Source organism: Geotrypetes seraphini, chromosome 3 (genome assembly GCF_902459505.1).
Source record: "Geotrypetes seraphini chromosome 3, aGeoSer1.1, whole genome shotgun sequence".
NCBI lineage: Eukaryota > Metazoa > Chordata > Amphibia > Gymnophiona > Dermophiidae > Geotrypetes > Geotrypetes seraphini.
In genome coordinates this window covers 104,198,376-104,225,774 of record NC_047086.1, presented here as the reverse complement: position 1 = coordinate 104,225,774, position 27,399 = coordinate 104,198,376, and the positions used below count along the sequence as shown (strand labels likewise).

Below are 27,399 nucleotides of genomic sequence, written 5' to 3'. Positions count from 1 at the left end.
TTCAGCGTCTTCTCCCCACTCTCTGTTCCCATTTCCCTTCAGCGTCTTCTCCCCACTCTCTGTTCTCCATTTCCCTTCAGCGTCTTCCCCCCATTCTGTCTTCCCCATTTCCCTTCAGCATGTTCTCCCCACTCTGACTTCCTCATGTCCTTTCAGCGTCTTCTCCTCACTCTGACTTCCCCATATCCTTTCAGCGTCTTCTACCCAGTCTGTCTTCCCCATTTCCTTTCAGCGTCTGTTCCTTTCCTCCACCACCCTTCCCTCTCGCCACCTCACCGCACTTCAGCACCCCTCGCACGGCCCCCTCCCTTCTTCCTACCTACCCGAATCTATCTATTTATCTCCCTCCCTCCCCTTTACCTTCATGGCACGTTTTGAGTAACTTCTTCAAAGCCGTCGGAGCCTGCAAGCAGTAGCGTGCGTGTGTAGGTGGAAGCTTCTCTTCTGACGCAACCCCCCAAAATACTAGCAACCATCAATCATCCTACATACCTGTGCATACTTCACACACAATCAAGGCAACCTAAGTAAAACAATCCAAACCTCAGCTTAACAATATCTCATATCAGTGTTGACTACCTAAATCTACCTGTAGAAATAATTATACACATATGCTGCATTTTAAAGGAGCACATTATCGGGGCAACCTGGATGAAACAATCCAGTCCTCAATTTAGTAATGTCTTGATTTCACTGGTAGGCTTAGTACTTATAAATCAACGGGACACCAGCTTGTAGTTCTCACAAAGCACTGATACTCATACGACCGCTACTGCCATACCATAAAAAATGGTGTCTGAGGCTCAGTTGGACGCTGCGGCAAATTTGATCTTAACCACGCCCCTGTTCTTCACAAAACCACACTGATTTCAGCCAGGCACATGATGGTTCTTCTGGGTCACATGGCTTCCACAGTCCATGTGACTACCCTTGTGAGGCTTCATCTCCAGATGCCTCAATGGTCTCTGGCTTCACAGTGGTCTCAGGTGTTCGACCCACTCTCCCAACCCATTTCTGTCACCTTGTCTCTTCAACAGCCACTTCATTGGTGGAAGAACTCTTCCAATCTTTCTAGAGGTCTTGTAATTTCACATGCCTCCTCATAGATAGAGGGATAGTATACAGGTCCTGGACCTGATGGGCTGCCATGTGAGCGGACTGCTGGGCATGATGGACCTCAGGTCTGACCCAGCAGAGGCATGGCTTATGTTCTTATGATTCATCGACCTATGCTTGGGGAGCTCAGCTGGATGGCCTTCGCACTCAAGGTCACTGGTCACACAGAGAACAATGCTTTCACATAAATCTTTTGGAACTCAGAGCAATTTATTATGCTCTCAGAGCTTTTCAGCATGTAGTAGTCAATCATGTCGTCCTAGTCCGCATGTACAATCAAGTTGCCATGTACTATATAAAACAAGGAGGGACAGGTTCTCTCCTTATCTGACAGGAGGCTCAGAAGATCTGACTTTAAGCGATTGCTCGCAACGTCTTTCTCAAAGCAATCTATATTCAGGAGAAACAGAATTACTTGGCAGACAAACTCAGCAGAATTCTTTAACTTCATGAATGGATGCTCAACTCAGCAGCTCTCCATCCCATTTCTCTCAATGGGGGACTCCTCAAGTGGATTTGTTTGCAAACCCCCCACAACAACAAGTTGCCCCAGTTCTGCTCCAGTTCGTCTGGAGGCGGATGCTTTTCTTTTGGATTGGACGCACAAGTTTCTCTATGCATTTCCACCCATCACTCTCTTTCTCAAGACACTTGTCAAAGCAGGATTCGGCCACTCTGATACTTACAGCTCCTCGGTGGCCCAGACAGCCTTTGTTTTCCCTTCTACTTCTACTCAGCATCAAGGAGCCAATACCTCTGCCAATTTTTCCATCTCTTCTCACACAGAGTCACGGTTCTCTTCTACATCCCAACCTTTCAGTCTTTACACCTGACAGCTTGGTACCTCTCGGGCTGAGTTCAGCTTATCTTCATCTTTCTCAGACTATCAGACTCATATTGGAAGCTTCCAGAAAACCGGCCACTCAGTAATGTTAACAGCAAAAATGGACTTGTTTTTCTGCTTGGTGTCTCCTTCATCACCAGGATCCGAAATCCATCTCTGTTTCCTCAGTTTTGGATTATCTTCTGCATTTGTCTAACTCTTGCCTCAAATCTACATCCATTAGAGTCCATCTCAGTGCTATTACTGCCTTTCATCAACCAGTGGATGGTAAACCTCTTACTGCTCATCCTCTAATCTCCAGATTCATGAAAGGACTTTTCAATGTCAAACCACCTCCAGTGGTTTGGGATCTCAGTGTGGTTCTTGCTAAGTTGATGAAGCCTCCATTTGAACCAATGTCTAAGGCTCATCTCAAATTCCTTACTTGGAAAGTTGTCTTTCTCATTTCTCTCACTTCTGCCAGAGGAGTCAGTGAACTTCAAGTGCTAGTGGTGGATCCACCATTTACAGTGTTCCACCATGACAAAGTTGTGCTTCGCACTCATCCGAAGTTCCTTCCTAAGGTCTTCACTGAATTTCATCTCAATCAATCAATCAATTGTTCTTCCAGTATTCTTCCCTAAGCTTCACTCATTCAGGAGAAACGGCTCTTCACACTCTGGACTGAAAACAGGCATTGGCCTACTATCTCAACAGGACAAAGCCACATAGAAAATCTCATCTACTTTTTGTTTCTTTTGATCCTAGCAAGTTAGGTCATCCTGTTTCCAAGAGAACGATTTCCAATTAGTTGGCTGTATGCATCTCATTCTGTTATGCTCAAGCTGGACTACAACTGGGGAGTCGTGTCACAGCCCATAAAGTTCAAGCTATGACAGCTTCAGTAGCTTTTCTCCGCTCTACGTTATGATCACTATTATCAAACAGCCCCAGATCATTACCTCCCACACACAATTCATGCGCTCCACTAAGAACTTGGTCTAGAATTGCTTCACTTCTTGTTGGTTCATGAATCAGCTGCTCCATAAAGCAGTCCTTGATTTCATCAAGGATTATTTTCCCCTAGTATGCCCTGATATTACATTTACCCAGTAAATATTGGGGTAGTTGAAATCACCCATTATTATTTTGTTACTCAGGCCTATTATTATTGTGTTACTCAGGCCCATCATCCCAAAGACACACTCACTTGGCCCTCTCCCCCCACCATCCCCATGGCATCCTATCATCTTGATCTTCCTCCCCTTCATGGCAATCTTAGCATCCGCTGCTCTTGCTCCTCCTCCCCCTGCAGAGGTCAGGCAGCAAGAGGAGGAAGAGGTGAACTGCTGCACATTAAGTCACTTTCTTCTCTTCCTCCTCTTCTGGCTTAGACCCTACTGTTTAGCTGAACTGTGTAGGCCTCCCTATAGCCTGCATGTCAACTAAATAGTGACCCAATATGTAATGGTTCACTTATTCCTGTTGCTATGTGATTTCTTTGGAGGAGAGGAGCAATGCAGTGGTGACTCCTGTGCAGAATTCTGCACAAGAAGTGCACAATTCTGCATGTTTAATGGGGATTGGGAGTTCCTTACACGTTCTATGTTGTGCAGTTGCACAGAATTCCCTCAGGAGTAAATTAAGCATAGAATAGTAAAATATCAACTGTTACTGGTTTTGAATATTCTTTACAGCAGCACAAGCTTGTCTAATCATTTTTATTTATTTATTTATTTTTGCACAAAGGTCAGTACACTTGATAGATTAAGACATATTAACATCTAACCTAAAAATAATTGGAATTTTATCAACATTTCTCTGTTACCAGGCAGGATGAATCAGCCACATGAGTGGATGATGGTATATGGTGCCCCAAGGACAGGGTCCTCATTTCTGAGATCAGAGGAACCTCCAAAAGATTTTTGTAAGCATATGTGGGACTTCCTGTGCAGCTATCCCCTTTATCTTTTTCTTCTTTTATTGCCTGGATACATTTTCTGGCTCTGTCAAAACAGTTTTTTGAAATCCACTTAGTCTTTGTCATTCATTTCATTTTTGCTTTCTGGTCATTCCTTGAACCCCCCCCCCCCCCAAAAAAAAAAAAAAAAAAAAAATACAATGTTTCACCCTTCCTTACTGTTGAGCTCTGCTAAGCTGAACTCAAATAGAGGTCTATGAGCCTTGTGCGATAATAGGCAAGAAGACTTCACATAAGGAATGGGTGCTTATTGACTACATCTAAAAGAAGGTTTGATCTAAAAGTGTATACTGCAATGCAGAGGCTATTATTGACTTCCCTTAATTCTGCCTGCATGGATACCACCTGAGCCTATCATCATCAAATTAGTGCAAAAGTCTTAATGTGTGCCAAAAGCACACCCTCTCAACACCCATTGGGCTAGTGTAAAGCTCTGTTCAGTTGCCAGACTTAGAATGAAAACTGATGGCCTCTTCACCTGGAACTCTGCTGCTTTCATGAAAAAGAAGTAGAGTTCTTTCCAAGAGCACAAGTCAGAAATGTTTTTTCTTCAGATCTATCTTAATGCTTAATCTTGGGTCCAAAAGATCTAAGTAAATTTATTGTTAAAGAGTGGTTCAAAATGAATTTATCAGTCATATTTTCTTTTTCTGGAGAAGGAAATTTAGTTATATGCTCTAGACTCAGAATTTGGCTGTGTGCATCATTATCCATCAATTGCACTAAAAAAATTCCTCCATCTCATTGTTTGAGGGGTACACTACAGCAGGATATTTTAACCAGTGGTGTTTGGGAGTGCAGGAAGAAGTCAAATGAGGTAAGGCAAAGGTTCTTGAAATCTGAAACAGTGTCCTGAAACATTCTAGACTAAGTGAACGCATTAGGATAATTATCAATAGTATATCTATGTACTACTGTAATTTTAGTGACATGTTAGCAGTTAGCACTCTTAGCATCTAATAGTGACATATGTAGCTGTCAGTAATCACTTTTGTACATGTTTAGGAAGGGGGTATGAAGGTTTCATTGATCAGTTAAGGGGATATGGGAACTAAAAAATGTTTAAAATCCCTTTATTTACAAAAACTAAGCTCTACCTTTAGTCTTTCAGTGACATCAAAAGTCTTAATAAAATTTTATGTGGTAATGGCGACTCACTTTTGGAAGAAGGGACTGTTTTGCACCCCTTCTATACTGGTTAATCAAGGGCTTTTCCTCATTGAGACCAAGCAGTCCCTGTGGACCACAGTTCATCTTTTTTAGGTAGGTTAAGATTTATGAAGAACTACCTGGTTATCCATATTGTAAGCATTTTAACATTTCAATACATAGGATATATCCTTGTTACAAAAGTAGCGAAGATGTTCCCAAAAAGCCAAATATCTAATTCATCTCATCAAAAACCCAATGATAAAATGTTTATCCTAGGACCCACAATCACTAGGGGTCAAGCGGAGAAATTGAAAGGGGACAGGTTTAGAACAAATGCTAGGAAGGTCTTTTTTACCCAAAGGGTGGTGGACACATGGAACACGCTTCCGGAGGAGGTGATAGGCCAGATCACTTTACAGGGGTTCAAGGAAGGTTTGGATAGGTTCCTAGAGGATAGGGGGATTGAGGGGTACAGATAGAACTAGAGGTAGGTTACAAAAGTGGACAAAAACCACTTCACAGGTCACGGGCCTGGTGGGCCACCGCGGGAGCGGACCGCTGGGCGAGATGGACCTCTGGTCTGACTCAGTGGAGGCAACTTCTTATGTTCTTATGACAAGCAAGCAGCATATCACATGTGGGTGACTTCATCTGCGGAGCCTGGTATAAACAGTGCAAAAGTGTTCTGTCAACTTTAAACTATAAACAGTTTTGAGACTGCCCATTCCACACATGCGCCAGTGCCTTCCTACCCAACATTGGCTCACGGAACCATTGACCTATATGGGCCTTAAGGACCAGATTGTGCACTCTCCATTGACATTGGTCAAGATTGAGAACAACATCCAGACGGTGAAGCACTTCCTTTTCAACATCAGATCACCACATTCTCACCCTGGTGAAGCAACACATCACACATTAGACTGTGAACATGCTCTTGCCTTATTATTTGGATTAAACGAAGCCTCACAGAACTTCTGCTCCAGGAAAAGGAGGGTGTATTGAGACATCCAGATTTTACTTCCACTGAAAGCAATGTAAGTAAGGAGGACAGATGAAGGGAGAGAGAGAAGAATGTTGGTTGGGGGAGGGAAGGAGGACCAGAGAGTGAAAAGCTGGACTCTTGGAGGGAGAGAGAGAGAGAGAGATGTTGGTTGGGGGAAGGAAGAATGACCAGAGGAGAAGCATGCAGGAGGAAGAGAGAAAAAATGTTTGACCGGTGGAAAGGAAGGAGAAATGTTGGACTGGGAGGGGGGCCAGAAAGGAGGAAGGGAAGGGAGATGGACTGCAGAGGGCAGAGAGGAGGAAGGGAAAGAGAAATGTTACACTGGGGAGGGGGAAGGAGAGAGATGTCAGACCATGGAAATAGGGAGGGAAGGGAAGACATGGAAAAGTAGATTTTGAGAAGAAAGCAGAAAAATTGAATGTTAAGTTAATGCCAAAGATGGATGCAAGGCAGAAAGTGAAGATGGAGAAAAAAACAGTCAATGGACAAGAAGGCCCTGGAAACATAGTTAAAAGCACAGAAAACTAGTCACCAGACAACAAAGATGGAAAAATGATTTTATTTTCAATATAGTGATTGAAATGTGTCAGTTTTGAGAAAGGAAAGATGGTTTTTTTTGTTGTTTTTTTATCTTTATTTTCAAACTTTGTCAGTGCCATACAATTAATTTAGACATAAACACTACGGAGGATTTTAAACTTTTAATTGTGAGGGCTGCAGAAAAAATATGGTACTTGGAGGGCTGCAGAAAACATAGTTATTGTCTTATTAAAGAAATGACAATTTTGCATGAGGTAAAACTCTATAGTTTATAAATCTTTCCTTTAACAGTTAAAGGAAAGATTTATCCGCTATAATAAAACCCTTAGCACGCATGCACACTTCAAACTCCGTGTGTCCTTGCCTCCGTGACACCACATGCACAATACAGTAGAACCGCCCAGCAGAGAAGAGGGGCTGCAGTGGAGAGAAGACGCAGGAGGTAACCGCCGAGCAGGGAAGCATCCGCTGAGGTGGCCCAAGGGTATGAAAATAACAGCATTATATGCCGGGAAGGGGAGCGGCAGAGAGGTCCGGAAGCAAAATCTCGCTCCCTCGACGGAGGAGACAAGGGTAAGATGGTAAAAGGAGGAGGAGCTGCGAGAGCTCCGCAGAGGCAGGAGGTGCTGGATTCGGGGGGGGGGGGAGTGGAAGAAGGGAGAGATGTTGGAGTCAAGTGAGGAAAGGAGCGAGAGAGAGACTCAGGGATGGTGTAAGGGAGGGAAAGATGGATGAGAAGGACAGAGGGGCTACAAGAGGGACAGGGAGAGATGGTAGGGGATAGGGAGAGATAGACTTCAGGGAGGATGGAGGGGGCAGGAGAGAGAGAGATGGCCTTGGGGAAGGACAGAGGGGACAGGAAAGGGAAAGATGTCAAAAGGGGTGAAACAAGGTCAGAGAGAGATGGTAGAGGGTGTGAAAGGGAGAAAGGGAGAGATGAAAATGGTAGGACTCCTGCTGCTTTGGGGCACTGAGGGAGGAGGGGTTGGTACGTCAGGACCGCTGCTGCTGCCTCGGAAAAGTAATGGGGGTCTAGGAGGCCAGATGGAGGGGCATGAGTGAGGTCAGGGTATAGATGGGCTATTCTAGCACCCATTACTGTAACAAATGTAACGGGCTAAAGCACTAGTAAACTATAAAGAGTTTTACCTCCTGTAAAATTGTCATTTCTTTAATAAGACATTAACTATTTTTTCTGCGGCCCTCCAAGTACCTACAAATCCAAAATGTGGCCCTACAAAAGGTTTGAGTTTGAGACTACTGCTTTCAATTCACCATCTGGTACCAAGAGCTGTGGTCATTTATTTACCTTAAAGCATTCAGTGGCTACCTTTTGGAAAATAGAACTTTTATTTGTTCAAACAACTAGATATTGATCTCTGCATAAACAAAGAGGAACAAAATTGTCCTCCTGCAAGGAGCCTTTGAAGATCTGGGACTGGGCAGTTTCTCAAGGTATAGTTCACTTTGTTGCATACATACTAAGCATGTAAACTGTTATCACAGATGCTTGTTTGTTTTCTGCAGTTTCACAAATGGCTGCTAGAATACTCAATGATTTCATTGTTGGTGAATTTCATCAATGGACCTGTTCCATCATAGGGGAAAAGGATGCTTCCTCAGTTTTACCAAGCCTATACAATAGCTCAAGATGCTGTCGGAATTCAGTGGGGAATGAGACTTTTTTTATGCCTATTCTTCTTGCTCATAACTCAGATTTTGCAGAAAATAATACACAGGAGAAACCCCTGTAATAACTCATAGCTCCATTCTGGTCTTGATACATTTGGTTTCTTCATCTAGAAAACTTCTGTCTTGTGGAATTTTCCAGATTTCACAAATCCAGGAGAGGATCTTTCACCCTGAAATGAACTTACTAGCTTTAACAGTATGAGGATGAGCATTCCTCCATCATGGACCTGCATCTCTCTCAAGAAGTAGAAAATATCTCAAAAGCATTTGAGAAGCCTAGTAGCTTCTGATACAATAAGGCTTTCTCTTTGATGTATTACGGTTAATTTAGATCCATTCACATGCACTCCATGTGACTTTCTCTACTATCTGATCTAAACACATTTTCAGTAAAGGTCCATTTAAGTAACATAGTTGTACATCATTCTTACGTCCCAGGGAGCCCAGTTTCTTTATGTCAGGTAGTATTTGTTTGAAAGGCCTGTGTCATACAAAACAGTCTGTGCTGTGAGACCTCAGTATGGCCCTTTTTGAGCCTTAAATTCCTTTCATGGCAGTAATTTTAATATTGGTTATTTCAGCCCAGAATTTAAGCAAACTTGTCTCTGTCTCTCCTTCAGTTTTACAACAGAGTAGTTCCCAGACGCATCCTGAGAGGAAAGAAAATAAAACCCAAAAATTAACAGCAAAAAAACCTTACAAAAGAACCTGTAATTGGCCATGCTCCATTGCAGATGTCCTTTTGTTTTTTGTTTTTTTTTCATCTTTATTCCTTTTTATTTCTTTCAACAAGTATACAATATTATTACAAGTAATTCACATCACTCACTTGACATTCTTAACCAATATTATTACACATGTTTTAATTCCCTCCTCCCATCCCCTCCCATATCAACAAAATATTTCATCCAAACATATACATACTTAGACTCTCCCTCCCCCCCCCCCCCCCGTTTATACAAATTATCCCCTAAGGAAAAAGAATAAACCTTAATCATTACAATATTCAATTAATGGCCTCCACACCTCCTTAAACCTTTTAAAAATATCCCCTCTGTACTGCAAGAAATCTTTCCATCTTATACAAATGACAAACTGAGTTCCACCAAAAACTACAATTCAATCTAGAATAGTCTTTCCAATTAGTCGTTATTTGTTGAATTCCCACTCCAGTAAGAATCATCAATAATTTGTTGTTTGCTGCAGATATCTGACTTTTGGCCCTCATACACATTCCAAAAATCACTGTGTCGTAGGATAATGCTACATGATTTTCCAACAATATATTAACTTGATCCTATATTGATATCCAAAATGCCTGAATACATGGACAATGAAATAAAAGATGGTCTAAAGTTCCAATTTCAATTTTACAATGCCAGCATCTATTAGACTTAGAGCAATCTAATTTTTGTAATCTAGTAGGGGTCCAGAATGCTCTATGCAACAAAAAGAACCATGTTTGCCTAATAGATGCCGACATCGTACCTTTAATTCTCCAAGACCAAATACGTGGCCATTGAGATGCATTAATTTGATGCTTAATCTCAATGCTCCAAATATCTCTTAATCCATTTTTTGGTTTCTTATTCAAATAATTAGATATAATTTTATACCACTTTGCGGCCTGGTGTCCCAGAAAATCTGCCTGGAAACATAAGAATTCTAAGCTGTAATGATCATTTAAAGATTTTCATTCAGGGAACCCCATCTGAATAGCCTGCTTCAATTGCAACCACTTATAACTTTGTTTTTTATTCAGACTATATTTATGTTGCAATTGTGAAAAATCAAGCAGCTTACCATTATCAATTACTTCCGTTAAGGATCTTATACCTGCTTTAATCCAATCCTTCCAGACAACCTTAAACCCGCCTATTTGTATCTTGGAGTTTACCCAAATAGTCTGTTGTTTCAATTTTAAAATAGAATCACTAGTTAATTTATCTACAAATCGTAATGTTTTCCAAGTATCCATTAATACTTTATTGTCTTTACGTATTCTAGGCACTTTTATACCAAGCAGAAGAACAAACCTAAGTGGAAAAATAAGTGATCTCTCCACCCGTAACCACTCTGGTAGTTGTTCCAAAAGCTCTGGGAGGACCCAATACATACCTTGGCGCATGATATAGGCCTGATGATACCTATAAAAATTGGGAAAATTTACCCCACCCTCCTCAATTGGTCTTTGCAAAGACACTAGAGCCACTCTTGCAATTTTACCCAGCCAAATAAATTTAATCAGAATACTATTTAATTTTTTATAAAAAGACCCCTGAAAAAACACTGGTATCATTCCCAATTGATAGCAAACTACAGGCAAAATCATCATTTTAACAGTTTGAACTCTTCCCCACCATGACAAATGTAAAGGATTCCATTGCTCACATAACTCTGTTACTTTTTGTAATAAAAATTTTTCGTTTATTCTCATTGTCTCTTCGAGTGTTTTATTCAACCAAATACCTAAGTATTTTATACCATCCTCTTTCCAAATAAAAGGGAAAGAATCAAGTATACCTTTTGTACAATGCACATTTAAAGGTAAAATTTCTGATTTAGTCCAATTTATTTTGTATCCTGAGAATTTTCCAAATGTATCTATTATCTCCAGTAGACATGGAATTGTTGTTTCCGGATTCCTCAAAATGAAGCAATATATCATCTGCATAAGCGGATACTTTATATTCCACTCCAGCACATGGAATACCCTCTATGTCCTTTGCCTGTTGGATAGCTAACAACAAGGGTTCAAGAACTATATCAAAGAGCAAAGGAGATAATGGGCAACCCTGTCTAACTCCCCTCTGCAATTTAAAAGCATCTGAAAAATTATTATTTATATATAAACGAGCAGTTGGGGAGCTATACAGTGCTTGAATCATTTGTATAAATCCAGATCCAATACCAAACCATTCCATAGCTTGATACATGAAATTCCATTCTACACGATCAAAAGCCTTCTCAGCATCTAGTGATACTGAAAAAGCCGGATCATTAATTTGTCTTGTTAAATAATACATCTGAAATGCCAGTCTAGTATTATTTGAAGAGTGTCTTTGAGCAACAAATCCAGTTTGATTTATTCCTATTATATGCGGAAGAGCTTTAGCCAATCTTAATGCTAAAATCTTAGCTAATATTTTACCATCTACATTTATTAAAGATATAGGCCTGTAATTTGACACCAATGTTGGATCTTTATTTGGCTTTGGCAAAACAATAGTTAAAGATTCTGCCATAGTGCCTGATATACAACCTTTATTCAGTTGGTCCTGATATAGTTTTAATAAATATGGTAAAAGGGAAATTTGAAATTCTTTATAAAACTCTACTGTAAATCCATCTCCACCTGGAGCGGTCCAAACTCTAAGGGATTTCAATGCCATTTGTAACTCTTTTAATGATATAGGTTTATCTAAACTTCCTTTTATATGATCAGGAACCTTAGGTCCTTCAACTAAACTCAAAAAATCCAACCCATCTTTCTCTTTATCTAAATAAGACTCAGAAGAATACAGTGACTTGTAATATTTTAAAAATTGTTTTAATATATTTCCAATTTGAGAATGAGAATTTCCTAATTCATCCTTAATTATGCTTATTTTCTCCTTTCTTTTCTTTGCTTTTAAATAATTTGCCAATAATCTTCCAGCCTTATTTGCACTACCATAATACATCGTTTGCTGAGCAAAAATATCTTTCCTTACTAACCCAGAGGAAATTTCATTATATTCACATTTTTTTTAACAATATTTGAAATGTCTCTTGTTCCCATTTATTAACCAATTTTAATTCCAAATTTTTAATTTCTTTTTCCAAATTTTCAAATTGCTTTCTTATCTGTTTCTTTTTATACGCAGAATATGATATAATTTGTCCTCTCATAGTTGCTTTGAAAGCATCCCATAATATTCCAATCGACATTTCCTCTAGATCATTAAGTCTGAAATATTCATTCATTTTTATCTGAAATTCTGTGCAAAATTTAGAATCAGCAAGCAAAGTATTATCAAACCTCCATACAGGTTTGGAATTATCTTGATCTATTAAGTTAACTTCTATCCACACACCACCATGATCAGATATTACTATTGGTTCTATGTCAGCTTTTACAACTTGCTGTACCATCTGATCTGAAACAAAAATATAATCAATTCTTGAAAATGATTGATGAACATGTGAACAAAATGTAAATTCCCGATCATTAAAATGAAGAATACACCATATATCTTTTAAATTACATGCTTGTACCAAATTATCTAATCCCATTGATTTCATAATTCTACTAAGCTTTTTATCCATTATTGGATCTATAACAGCATTGAAATCCCCAGCCACCACTATATTAGTAGTAGCCAGTGGTAAAACTAATTGTTGTAGAGATTTAAAGAATTCACTTTGATTCGAATTAGGGGCATATATATTTAGTAACGCCAATGTAATATTGCCCATGCTCATGTCAACAAGTAACCACCTTCCTTGAGGATCTGCCTTTACCATATTAAATGTTGCTGAACATTTTTTATTAATCAGTATTGCTACTCCTGCCCTCTTTTTAATCGCTGGTGCATATAAACATTGTTTTATCCAATTACCTGATAGCTTCATAGACTCTATTCCAGACAAATGTGTCTCTTGCAGAAAACAAATATCTATATTTTGTTGTTTAATATATGCCAGTACCTTTTTCCTTTTTATTGGGTGATTGAGGCCATTTACGTTCAAAGAAAAAATTTTAAAACCCATTTTACAAATAAAATATAATATATAAACATATCTCTCTCAAACATAAAATATACATATTTTCTTTTTCCTTAAACCAGTATATAAATTTCCCCTCCCTCCCATCTTTCCCCATCCCCCCCTATTCCCCTCCCCTCCCCTAATACGACTGAAAACTTCGAAACGCACATATTAACTGAATAAAGAATATAACTCCCCACAGGCAATAACATACTCATTTTTTCTTTCTCTCTAATTCTTACCAAACAATCAACTCCAAACTCTCCTGCAGTCAATCCATTCTACAATACCCTAAATACCCATATTTACTCTAATCCCATTTTTATAAACTTTTCCCCTCATTCAAACTTTCAAACATTCTTCCATCCTATATCCTTAATATATTTATAAAAGGATATACCCTATATTTCAGATTCCATTTTTTATAATTATACCCACCCAAGATTAATACCTTTTTTTTTCCTTCTCTTTCCAAATCTAACAGAAGTTTCCCACAACGTCAATGTAACATACATCACTCCACCTTATTTTATTAATTTTTAGATTTAACCTATAAATCAAAAGAAGGATCAACCATTTCAATCAAGCAATCTTCACAGTCTCAAGAACTTTCATTAAGTTCCATTACATTTCCAACTTATTTCAGTCTATTCTCCATTCTTCTCGACTGTAATACTTGTTCATCTTCATCCTGCTACTTCAGTCTCATTTAGATGTGAATCAACAACCAAATTAAGGATCAAGCCAATTCACTTAAGCGATCCTCACAGTCCCACCACTTCACACCAATTTTCAGTATACAGATGTCCTTTTGTTAGCATTGTCCTTTCTATTGATGTCCTGCTCTTTTGGCTCTCCTTATGGCTGAAATAGGTGAGAGGGACAAGATGAGTCACAGACTGATATCTAAGATACCATGCCTGGTCCAATGAAGAGAGACCACCTTAAAATTTAAAATAGGTGATGTCAGTAGACTGGCTCGGAGCCCCCCATTCAGGTGAACAAAAGTAATTAAGACTACGGTAATTTTCTTTGAATACCTCATGCACACAGGGATAAGCTGATTCTCCCCACACTGTACTGTAAAGGGTCACTAACTTACTATATGAGAAAAACACAACTAAATCGGTGCTTCTCAGTATTTCATTTTTTCACTTAAACAAATTTGGATAGGTAGTCCCTGAAAAAGGGCCATATCTAACTAGTGAAATACAGGACTACAACTCACTAATAAGGCACCCTGAATCAGGGCTATGGTGATTTTAGTTGCTGATAGTGATTCATCTTCAGCTGAAGAGATTTGTAAGACATTTTGTTCACACCTTAATGTCATGCTGCTGTTTTAGACAATATGTCCTGGAGAGAAAGAGAACTTTTGGACAGTTATTGAAAAACCTATTTATTCAAGTCAACTTCTCTGAAACTTTTAAATGTTATAAAGAGAATTTTAGTTTTTCTTGTAATATCTCATATCAAATCAGGTTAGAGAAACCTGCTTCCCTGCTAGTGTGGCTGATTGATCCTGCTGTTAACAGACAGAAGAAGCAAAGTTGTTTGTGTGGTTTTCTATAGATTACAGGATAAATTAGACGCACAGTCCCCTCCCACCATATTGCATCATAAGCTCAACAGTTGATTGAAAGAACTTGGAGAGGAGACAGCTGCATGGGAAATCCTTCAGATGCTCAGATAAATACCCTAGAGAACTATTTAATGTCAGTGTGGTTGAATCAAGTGTACTACTTAATGTGTCTGATTTGTGTTGCTGGCTGTGGAGAACCCCGTTATAGATAGCAATGTGAATCTACTACTAGTGCAGAATTGAGCCTAAGTTTGTGAAATTGTTAATTGAAACATTCATGAACTCTGTTGAGCTATAGAGAAATCTGTATTAAAATCTCTTTATACAAGGACATTCTATTTGTTTATGTAGCATTAGCCATTCACTGACATATTTTGAAAATGTTTGCAGTGTTAGAATTAAATAATAGATCATTAATGTTTAAAATTGTCAGTAGGGTAAACCCCTTGTCTATTTAGTAAAGAGCCTGTTACTTATTAAGAGAACCTGGTCCTTTTATGGATTATAGGGGTTGAATACCACAAGAAGCTGTTTGTATGTTCTGGTTACTGCTTAATGCTAGTGAATGAAAAGGTCTGCACAAAATTTGCAAGTTCTTTTGTGTTTTGAGTCTTTACTGTGGCCTTAAGAGTAGTGTACAGAGTGCAACCATTCACTGATCCATATAGTACGCACCTTGGATCATTTCCATTAAAAAATGAATATTCACAGCCATAATTTTATTAACAAATGTTTGAAGCTAGTTCCATTTTAATATGGTACATAATTTACAACAAGAAATTTAAAAAAAAAATCATTTAGGCATCTATTTACTAATCAACATTTGATTTTTACCAAGTGCTAAAGTTTTTTTTTTTTTTTTTAAATATTAGTATTAAAAGTTTTTCCTGGTTTACTAGCTGAGATTCTGTGTGGTGCTCAGTGTATCTGACCTGCTTTCCATGTCTCATTCCATTCTGGGCAGTCTCTTCCACTCTTTAACCTAGCTTTGTCTCATAACTTCATACTGTTGAGTAAGTAATTTCTCCAGTGTTGTGCCTGTGGTAGCAGTCCTAAAAATGTTAGTTATGCCCTATCATGGGTGTTTTGTGGTTTTTTTAATGTAAGGACATAAGGCCTGTCTTCATAGGCTAAACAGACACAGCTGAGAAAAGCAGGTAAAATTGAAAATGTGTGCTTTCAGTATAGAGTGGAAGAAACTCTTGCTTCACTTTTTCTTTGCGTATTCAGGGACCTAATCTTACTACTTGATGATCTGTGGGATGATAGCTTCTTTTTTGCCATGTTTTTGGTTTAACTGTTAGTTTTATTAGTCCCTGATAGAGTGAGAGTTTTATATAATTTTCTGAAATGCAGTGGGACCAAAGGGAGACCACCACTTAGAGCAAGGTGCAGTTGCAGTGTTCATGGGTTTTTGTTGGCCATCAACAGTTTATCATGAAACCACATTAGAGACATTTGTGATTAGCTGAAACTTCCCATAATGCTCTAGTGTTCTAATAAAATATTTTAACAGAATGGTGTACTGTATACTGCCATATCCACATGCTTTTATACTCTTTTGCATTAACAATCATAGTATACTGTATATATCTCCTTAACTTTTATGAGGGCTTGTCCCTCTTTGTCAGCAAACACTAATTGGGTGTCAGTTATAATCAATTAATGGTCTGTATGTAATTAGATTTTTTTTTGTTTGTTTTATTATTATTTCTTCAGTTGGCAGTTCTGCAAGTAGTAGTGCTTCAAGGAGGGATTCTCTGTCTGCTAGCTCTGACTTGTACAAAAGATCTAGCAACAGCCTAGCATCCATAGGGCAACCATTTTACAATAGTCTGGGATTTTCCTCTTCACCAAGTCCAATAGGCATGCCTTTGCCAAGCCAAACTCCAGGACATTCACTTACGCCACCGCCATCCCTTTCATCGCATGGATCCTCATCCAGTTTGCATTTAGGTAACAAAAAAAAGTATTTTGTGTGTTTTTAATAAAATATATAATTCTGCATTTTGAAATGATTTGCTGAATGTACATTTTTTTTGCTTGTTAACATGTTCAAGAGACAGTATTTATTTGCTTCACTTTGGTCTTTGATTTTATACAATTAAAAAAGATTAAAGAGTGAGACAGCCTTATTTTTGTATTTATATTTTTACACTAATTTTGTTTTGGTTATATGTGTTGTGTGTATGTATGTTATCTGTTTCTATCAATTATATATATGTGTATCTATACAATTTGTGTGTGTGTAATAGCTGTCCTGATTTTTGTTTTGTAACTTTAAATTGATTAAAAGTTATACATACAAGGTAATGGTTCACGAGTTTCTTTCCTCTTCTTTCAATCTATAAGTACCAACGTCATCTTGTTTTTCAGCCATTTAGTGGTGGTCTTTGTTAAGAAAATACAAATTTTGGAAGCTGAACAGAATAACTCTTAAGGGCCTGAATTATTAAATTGTTTCTCCCCACTCTGATAGAATTGAATGTAACAGAATCAAGTACTGATTTAGTAATGCTTTAAGTTATGTTTCTGGACCTTTCTGTGATTTTGATCTTTAGAGACCTGTAGGATTTCATGGGAGTTGAAGCTCAGGGGATATAAGATTCCTTAAACACTAGGGTGAAAAAGTAGTTCTAGTGCAACAGACACTCCAATCCTGAATGTGTGGGTAGTCTATCACATCTCATGAGAATTCTTGTATGGAGCTTAGCATTCTTTTGCTCCACCTTCCATCCTTCTGGACTGTCCTCCAATTCCCCACTTGTCTCTACAAGCAAAATGATAGGAGCCTGTCTTTTCTGCTCATGTTTATTTTCATTAAAAAAAAATTTTGCTAACCATTTACGAGGCTTGTTGGTGCTGTAGAGCAGTGTTCTTCAACCTTTTGACACCTATGGACTGGGCTAAATCGTGGACCAAACCCTGCCCATTTCCACCCAGACCCCGCCCCCATAATAGTACTAATTGTAACACCATTTTTTTCCATTCATTTTTCATATATACACACACAGTATAATCATATTAACAACACATAATGGTTAATCACAAAATTAAACTACACAAAGCACACTGCATGCTTCTCAATATTCATTCCTACCAGAACAACAGATAACCACATGCAAATATGGGATCAGAACATAGAAAACCCCATGCAAATACGGGACCAAAAACTAAAAGTACTAATATATACAAACAACCCTAAGATGCAAGACTCTGCATGCAGTGCATACAGTACAACCCCAGAGGAAAAGAAACAAATGCATTTCTTCCTGAACAGACAGCAGATGTAAATCAATCACTAAATTAAAAAATAAAATCATTCCCCTTACCATTGTTGTCTCCCTCCCTCCATGCTGTGTCATGCCTTCTGGCCTGCCCCCTGGTGTTAACATCAGGCCAGCTCCCTTTTCCTCGGTGCTGAAGTGCACAAAGCCGTGGGCGGAGGCTCCTCGCGCATCCCATTGCATCATCTTGTGATCCAGAAAGATGGGGGGGGAGGGGGTGCAGATAAGCCTCCGTCAAATCCAGAGAGTAAAGGAATTTTCCTGGAGCCACCGCCATGATAGAGCGGACAGTCTCCTTGTGAAGGCAGGGAACTTTTAGGGCCTTGTTTATTGAATTCAAATCCTCTAATCTTTGGTGCCTTTCTCGGGCACTATGAAGTATAAAGAGTATTTGCCTGAGTCTGATTCAGGAACTGGTTCAATGGCATGAATGTCCAAGAGTTGTTGCACTGTTGCTCAGACTGTGACCTCCTTTTCTGGCCATCCAGCTGGGGAATAGATCCAGAGGGAGGGGCCAAGAGAATTCGATCTCATGCCTCTCCTGAATAATGTCCAGAATCCAGCGGTCAAATGAAATCTGTTCTCATTCCTCCCAGAATGCTTACAGCTGCCCTCAGATAGGAGCAGCGGCTGCCGTCCTGGCATCATTGTTGCTTCCTAGAGGCTGAACCACCGTGGAAGCCCACAGGCTGCTGGTGCCTGTAACTGCCAAATTTCTGTCTGGACCCCTGAAAGGGCCTCTGAGAACAGTAACTAGAGGAAAATTGACGGGATCTCCTAGAGGCGCTAAAATTGCCTCTGCCACCCCTGACAGGCCTACAGTTCTTACTGTCTGGGAGGGAATTGTGACAGTGATCCGCCATACTTTGCCCTTCGAGGGGCAGATTCTTTTTTGGCTGAGTGACCAAAACAAGAAACCAAGTGGGGAAGGGACTTTGCACATCAACCTTGGAACCAATGAAATTTATTAAATGCAGTCTTTCATCTGCAGAGACTATATTTACTTATGCAGATGACATTTTTATTCTACTAGAAGTTAGTCCATTTTTATTCTACTAGAAGTTAGTCATGATCTTAGTGATTTGACTTTGGGCATAGACAGTTGCATCTCCAAATTGAAGATGTGGGCGACTTCCATCCAAATGAAACTGAATGCTTCAAAAACCAAATTGCTTTGGATCGGGCCTAGCTTAGAAAATCTCCCTTTTTAATGTTGCATTGAAATCATGTATCTTATTACAACTAGATTTTTCCTCTAGAATCTTGGGTATTATTCTGGATTCTTCTCTTACATTTCATGACCAGATAAATTCTTCGGCAAAGAAATGTTTCTGTTTACTTGGGCATTAAACATGGTAGTCTAGATCGGCTACAGTTGATACAAAACACAGCGGCTAAACTTATCTTTGGAAAAAGAAAGTACGACCATGTATCTCCATTATTGAGAAAGCTTCACTGGCTTCCAGTTCGTTATAGGATACAGTTTAAGTGCATATATGTTGTCTTTAAGTTCCTCTATGGAATATTGGATCCTTCTATCCCTTTATGTTGGAATGCTACTAGATCCTGTTATTCGAGGATTACAACAATATATAAATTATCATTTCCTTCTTTTAGAGGACTTAAATGTGCTGGGAAGCTTAGTAAATCTATGGCATTTAAACTGGTTGAAATTTGGAATAGGCTTCCTGATTCTATCAGATTGATAGGTCAGTTACAACAATTCCGGAAAGATCTAAAAACTTGATTGTTTACACAATATCTAAAAAGCTTACCTGCTGAAGTGCCATAGTAATAGTATATGTTATTCTTTTAGTTTTTTTAATTTTACACCTTCAATTTTAATTACTAGTGCTGTTTCTGGAAATGATACACCAATTGCATTCTCTCTCTCAGGCCTACTCTTTTGTCATTCTAATTTTAATCAATTGTGAACCGAGTCAAGCTCCAGGAGATGACCCGGTATATAAACTGAAGATTAGATTAGATTAGAAATATAGAGTCCATTTCCTTTGCTCCTGAAACATGGTCTGTGTTTCGGCTTTAAAATGAAAGCCTGCCTCAGGGGTGAAGGAGTCAATCCAATAGATGGGCTGAGACACTTTAAACATCTAAAAGAAATGCTCTGGGTTTGTTGTGAAATACAAAAGAGCTTGGACAGCGTTTGGAAACATCTCGCTCAAAAAACTACTTGGCTGCATGAATGCAAACAGCGTGAAAGCCATTTAGTTTTTAGAGCGAGATTTTTATGTTTATGTTTACAAGCACTGTTCAAGCTCTTTTGTATTTCACAACAAGCCCAGAGCATTTCTTATACATGCTTATACATATGTTTTAATATAAGCCAAAACACAGACTGTATTCCAGGAGCAAAGGAAACAGACTATATTTATACATGTAATATGTTTTAAAGTATGATTGCATTTAATAAATTTCATTTGTTCTAAGGCTGATATGCACAGTCCCTTCCCGACTTAGTTTCTTGCTTTGGTTTATCTGACATGGGGTTGTCTTACCTTGTCTTGGAGGCTGAGTGGCCAGCCCATTGTCTGAACCAGAACATCTGGCGGGCAGAAATGGAGTAAGTCAAAACCTTAGACTCCGATGATGTCATAAAGAACATTGACCACATAATCCACTCCCTCCTTAAACATGTATTGATAGAGATCTCCACTAGTCCACAAGCTGGTATGGCAGGCCTGTGCCACAAATGAGGCAGCTGCTGCAGCTTTGATACCCAAAGCTAGCGCTTCAAACTGTCTTTAAGGATCAAATCCACCTTACAGTCTTGTGCGTCCTTCACCATCACTTCACCTTCACTTGGAAGGGCGGTGCACTTGATCACTTGCGCTACTGTGGAATCCACCTTCGGCTGAACAAACAGCAGCTGGAATTCCAGTACCATAGGATAGAGCCTGGACATAGCTTTGGCCAGAGAGCCCTCAGGCGACTCCTATTGGTCAATGACTAGGGATATGATGTCTGGATGAGCAGGAAAAAAGTTAATCTGTGCATTAGTGCCACACATGACTGAGCACTGTGAGGTGGAGTGCTGCTGGGAATCAAGTTTCAACATAGAGAGGGTGTCAGAAATGTCATGGGAAATGGAAGCTGATTTGGAAAGGTGATGTACTGAGGGACCATCACAGTGATCTGCTGCCACGCCTACCCCGTCAAGGATCCCAAATCATCCACAGATGCAGAAGAGCCAAGTGGTAATAAAGGCATTCAAAGGGACTTCCAGTCATCCCATCCTGCTCCGAGCGGTCACTGACACTAATAGTCGGCGTGGTATGAGGCAAGGATGCCTGCTTGGGAGAAGGATTCCCCTGAGGCGGATCTGGCGTGCCTGTAGTCAGAGCAATGCATCCCAGTCCTGCTATTTATGACAATCTAAAAAAGTGGAAGCCATGTCAAGTGGAGAATAGAAAAAAGGGAACCCCATCAAGCAGTAGATAAATAAATACAATTTTAAATGATTGCTGTAGCTGAGCTGGAAAGAATTTTGATAAGAGACTCATTTAAGTGATGTAGAACAGGATAAGCTAAATGATGGTGGAGGGAAGTTTGGAGGTTTCTTCTAGCACAAAGTCGATGTAGATATTTTATTCCACAAGAGGTGGATATAGAATTATATAACTACAAACCCATAGGGATGACATGTTATAGTTCAAGGGAAAGTGGGGGTACAAAGATTTGCATGTATATGCTCCAAATAGCTATGAACCAGATTTTCTAAGGCAATTCTCCAACTACTACATAGATTCAAAAGAGAGCATATCATTATGGGGGACACTTTCAAGACAAATCCCTTAACTCAGAGAGGGTGAATATTAGCAAAGCAATAACCTTAGTAAGTGAGCAATTACTGGTAAATCTGCTGGATGTTTAGCGGATGTTTACATCTTAATGAAAAAGGCCAAAAAAGCAGACAAGATGCTAGGAGTTATTAGAAAAGGAATGGTAAATAAGACTAAAAAGACTAAGAATATTATATTGCCTCTGTATCGCTTCATGGTGCAACGTCACCTTAAGTATTGCGCTAAATTCTCAAAAAAAAATAACAAAATTAGAGAAGTGTCAAAGAAGAGCAACCAGGATGATAAAAGGGATGGAACTCCTCTTGTATGAGGAAAGACTAAAGAAGTTAGGGCGCTTTAACTTGGAAAAGAGGTGGCTGAGGGGAAATATGATTGAAGTCTGCAATATCAAGAGTGGTATAGAATGGGTAGAAGTGAATTGATTTTTTTTTTTTTTAACTTCATCAAAAATTACAAATATTAGCGGACACTCTGAATTTACAGGGAAACACTTTGAAACCAATAGGAGGAAATATTTTTTCACTCAGAAAATAGCTATGCTCTGGAAAACATTGCCAGAGTTATGTGGTGACAGTGGCTAATGTAGATTGGTTTATAAATGTAATGGACACGCTTTTGGGAAGAAAAGTCCACAGTCTGCTATTGAGACAGACATGGAGGAAGCCAATGCTTGCCCTGGGATTGGTAGCAAGGAATGTTGCTACTATTTGGGGATTTGCCAGGTACTTGTGATCTGAATTGGCCACTGTGGAAATAGGATATTGGGTTAGATTGGTCTGACCCAGTATGCTTATTATTCTTATGGATTACACTTGCCTAATCAGAGCATATTTGACCATTCTTGTATAGATTATGTATCAGTGACACAGCTGATGCTGTCATATCTAAAAATTGTATTTCCTTTCTTGTATGTTACAAATAGATTGTATACCACTTTGCTCTGCCTTGGCAGTTAAAAGTGATATTGTAAATCCAAATTAAATAAAAAAAAAAATAATTACACCCACAGAAATCGCTAAGACTTAGGGCTCCTTTTACTAAGGTGCGCTAGTGTTTTTAGCGCACGCACAGAATTAGCGCGCACTAGTTAAAAAATTATTACCTGCTTAAAAGGAGGTGGTAGCGGCTAACGCGTGCTATTTTGCGCGTTAAGGCCCTAACGCACCTTTATAAAAGGAGCCCTTAGATTATGCAATGATCTGGGCAGACTCGTCTCACAATATAGGAACCAACATAGCAACTGAGGTATTACACATTTCCTTTGTGGCTAAATACAGATGAGGAGTTGAAGGAATTTGTCATATATTTGATCATGAGCACAAAAAGAAGCCTTTTTTATATTTAGAGGTAGCTAAAATTGCACTGAGGGTTGAGATAATAGCATACATTAGTATGTTTAACAAGGCTGAGAACAGCAAGTTGTTAAAATTAGAGAAACAACTTAGATAAGAGACAACTGTATGGGAGATCCCTACGGAGCTTAATAGAACCCAATTATTGACAATACAAATGGCTTAAAAAATTAATACATCAGAGAACTTAAAATCCATGTTCTACTATCAACTTTATGGCTAGTAATTTGGGGAAAGTCAGAGAGTGGCAAAGTGTTAGCAAGGATAGCAATAAACTAGTCAGGCCATCAAAAAATAGTTACCCTGAAGGATAAAGCTGGATAGACAGAGCATACTGATCAGGTTATCCACAATTTTTTTTAAAGAGATTTCTATGTGGACTTATATTCCATGCAACCAGGGAATCTGACAGAAGGTATAGGATATTTAGAAAGAGTAAAGAACACAGTGTTTCTCTTAATGCGCCAGTCACCATGGGGGAAAGTGGGTTGGACTACTAAACATTTTATTGGTGCCAATATTTCAGAACTGGAGATGCTAAACACAGTATAAATTACCCCTCCCTGGACACAATGAAGGAGCTTGCTCAGTATTAGGGATACGTATCATCCATAGAGCTCACTTGAATGTTATAGAGGGTAATTTCATAATATATTGAAGATTACTGACCTCTTGGGGAAAATGTATAAACCAAAGTCACCAAAATACTCCTGTTGTAAAAGGACTGATTAAGAGTGGATCAAACAAAATCACAAAAACTAAATTATATATAAAAAGGATAGCTGGATCCCTCATCATTCCATGCTTTACCATGCCACAGCATGGCAGTATAGAAGGGATCTATATAATTACGGGGTCCATAAATTGGCCATAAAAATGGTCTAGAAATGTCTCAAAAAAGATTTTATATCTCTAAATAGTAGAGAAAAAGATTCCTAAGATTTAAACCAAAACACAACATAGAAATTTTACGATGATCATATAAAATTACCATTCTTAAGCAATCAAAAATGTTCATAAATTTTTCAATTGTTCATAAATTCTTCAATTGTTCAGCTAGAACTAGCAAAGCCTTTTCAAAGAAAAGATTAGGTTCTTATTTCAGTAATTTTATTTCCAGTGCAATAGGTGAAACATTCTAGACAATAGGGTTATTTCCCCATACTCGCATGCTGCAGAAGGAATCCACTCTGGATCTTTCACTCTGCTTCCAGTGTACTTCACAGACCAGTTTAGAGCACTCTGCAGTCTTTTCCTTCTGCATGCATGACTGCAGCTGTGTGTGTTCTGCTCTCCTCATTTTATTGTTTTAAATTCAACGCAGTTTCGTCCCCTTTGCAGGTATTTTCGCGTTTGAAGCAAATTTGGAGTAGAGAGTTGCGCGGGGACAGAAATCCCACCCGTCCCCGCCAAAATCCCACCCGTCCCCGTGAGGAATCCCTCCGTCCCCGTGAGGAATCCCTCCGTCCCCACCCGTCCCCGCGAGGAATCCCCTCCATCCCCACCCGTCCCTGCGAGGAATCCCTTCCGTCACCATCCTTCCCTATAAACTTCAGAAATAGTTATTTTATTTAATTATGCTACTGAATTAAAGGCTCTGGTAGAGACCCATTTACAAATAAGCAAAGAGACTTTTTTAATTTGGAAATATTAATTGGGAAGAATACATACTTTGTAAATGGGTTTCTACCAGAACCTCTAATGTAAATATAAAATATAAATACTCAGCTGATGAGAGCCCACAAACTGTCAGCTGAGGACTTCCTTTGCAGTTGGCCTGGGGTCCCTTTTGCCAAGCTTGGCAGGCAGCAGTAGCGTCCCTGAGTCACAGATGCTGGCACCTCAGTGGCTCATGGATGCTGCCAGCGACTGCTGCGCTTGGTGGAGGGGAGTTCTGACCATCTCTAGAGGAGGTCCTCTGCTGGCGGTGCTTGGGGATCCCCACCAGTCACAGCAAGGGCCAACAAGTACTTCAACACTGTAGAAATAAAACCAGAAATGCATTTCCTTTTCTTTTGAACACAAAACAAAGATATCTGCCATATACATTTCCCAAGGCAGATGACTCTATGCAATGTCACCTCGGTAATAAAATACAAAAATAGACAAATACACCCCCTCCCTTTTTACTAAACCATAATAGTAGGTTTTAGCACAGGGAGTTACGCTGAATGCCTCGCACTGCTCTCAATGCTCATAGGCTCCCTGCGCTAAAAAACGATATTGCGGTTTAGTAAAAGGGAGCCATAGTGCAAAATATAGACAGCAGATATAAATTCTCAAAACAGACACATTTTGATCACTAAATTGAAAATAAAATCATTTTTCCTACCTTTGCTGTTTGGTGATTTCATGAGTCTCTGGTTGCACTTTCTTCTTCTGACTTGCATTCAATCTTTCTTCCTTTCTTTCAGCCTCCTGTATGTTTCCTCTCCTCCAGACCTCATTCTCTCCCCCAACTTTTTCTTTCTGTCTCCCTGTTCCCCCTTCTTTCTGTCTCTCTGTCTGCCCCCTTTCTTTCTTTCTCCGTGCCCTCCCCCAAGCCACTCGGTTTGCTGCCACCGCCATCGGGGAATAGCCCCCAAGCCACCGCTGTCCCAAGCTTTCCCTGCAGAAGCGTCATGCTGACCAGCATTCCGCTCCCTGACGTCAATTCTGACGTAGGAGAAGAAGTCCCGGGCCAACAAGGCATTTCTCCTCATTCCATCCAGCCTGAGCCCCATCTCTCCTTGATCCAGCATTTCCCTTCTGTGTTTGTCAGAATTACCATTCCACCTATTTTCCAGCATCACCCTTCTTTGTATCCATCTCACCTATATCCCTATCTCACCACTTTTTCAGAATCTTCATTTGTCTCTGTCCTTGTCTTTACCCCATGTTCACCATTTGCCCTTTCAATGTCTTTATCTCCCCCCCACCACTTTTTCAGCATTACTTCTATGTCTCTATTTCACTTCCTCTTCATGTCCCCTCTGTATCTCTATCCTTATTCAGTAGGTCCTGCTTACCCTTTCTCTTCTTTGTGTCACTATCTCCATTTTCAGCTTTCCCCCCTTTTCCTTTGTTACTGCACCCGGTAGCCAGAATCTTTCCACCCTCCCTCCACTCCGGCCCAGCCCAGTATGAAATATTTCCTTTTGTTTCCCTCCCCTCTCTCTTTCTCTCTCTCTTCTCCTCCCTCACCCACGAGTCCTGCATCTGGCCCTCTCCCTTCTACCTGCACCTGGCAACACCCCCCTGCTCTGCGGCTCTCTTAAGCAACTCGTCAGCAGCAGTGATCAAGACAAGCTGCCGACATCGAGGCCTTCCCTCTACGAGTCCCGCCTTTGTGGAAAAAGGAAGTTGCAACAAGCGGGACTCGCAGAGGGTAGGCCCCGACGTCAGAAGCTTGTGTCGATCGCTGCTGCTGAGTTGCCGAAGAGAGCCGCGGAGCAGGGGGTGTGGCCGGAAGCAGGTAGAAGGGAGAAGGAGATAGGAAGGCTGTAGAAGCTGCGGAGCATAACACTGACCCCGGCCAGGATGATTTCTTTTTCAGGCTGCTGCTGCTGCCGCTGCCACCCCCCACCCGAAATGACAAAAATAGCCTAATGCTCGCGTCGGGAAATAGCCATGCTGAGCAGTGAGCTCAGCACGTACACAGATGAAAGCCTTGCTTGCTGATTGGTCCGGCGGCACGGCGGGGCGGGGCCACCGGACCAATCAGCAAGCAAGGCTTTCATCTTTGTACGTGCTGAGCTCACTGCTCAGCATGGCTATTTCCCGCCGCGACGCCGGACTTGTAAGCTGCATGCCTGCATCGTCAGAATTTAGGTAGGCTGTTTTCATCCCCGTGGGAGTCCCGTGGGCCAGGGGACGTCCCCGTGGGAGTCCCGTGGGTCAGGGGGCATCCCCGTGGGAGTCCCGTGGGCCAGGGGGGTACCCGCGGGATCCCCGCGATCCCCGTTCCCGTGCAGACCTCTAATTTGGAGCTCTGCCTGCTTGAGAATTCACAGACTTTGGTCTATAGCTGTCCGGCCGATCCCTTTTGTGTACCTTTTAGCCAGTCTGCATAGTTGTCTTTGGAGCTCAAGGCCGTCCCTGAAGTAGTCTCATCTTCTATTGAACAGGGGTCGAGCGCAGACTGTTAGGCACATTTAGGGGGCTCAGTGATGTTCCATAGCGTGCCGGCTGCATTTTAATGCCCCTGCCCATCCTGGTGCGCATCCAGTAGTCCTGCAGGGGTAGAGGCATAGTCAGACAATGGAATCTGACCAGCAGCCTGAAGATCAGCTTTGAGAGAGCATTCCCAGCATTGTGGC

At 40.2% G+C, this 27,399-nt stretch overlaps 1 protein-coding gene across 15 annotated transcripts in view; it reads left to right on the top strand.

Moving 5' to 3' along the window:
• PUM2 (pumilio RNA binding family member 2) overlaps positions 1-27,399 on the top strand; it is a 315,445-nt gene that overhangs the window by 184,946 nt on the left and 103,100 nt on the right. For 9 of the 15 annotated variants that reach the window (XM_033938769.1, XM_033938776.1, XM_033938772.1 and 6 more), the window contains 2 exons: positions 3,771-3,866; positions 16,361-16,597. The exons of 1 other annotated variant lie outside the window; for it this stretch is intronic. In XM_033938769.1, the coding sequence (XP_033794660.1) occupies positions 3,771-3,866; positions 16,361-16,597 (333 nt within the window). The remainder of the gene's footprint in view (positions 1-3,770; positions 3,867-16,360; positions 16,598-27,399) is intronic. 5 more of the 15 variants (XM_033938780.1, XM_033938774.1, XM_033938781.1 and 2 more) reach the window with 1 other exon arrangement.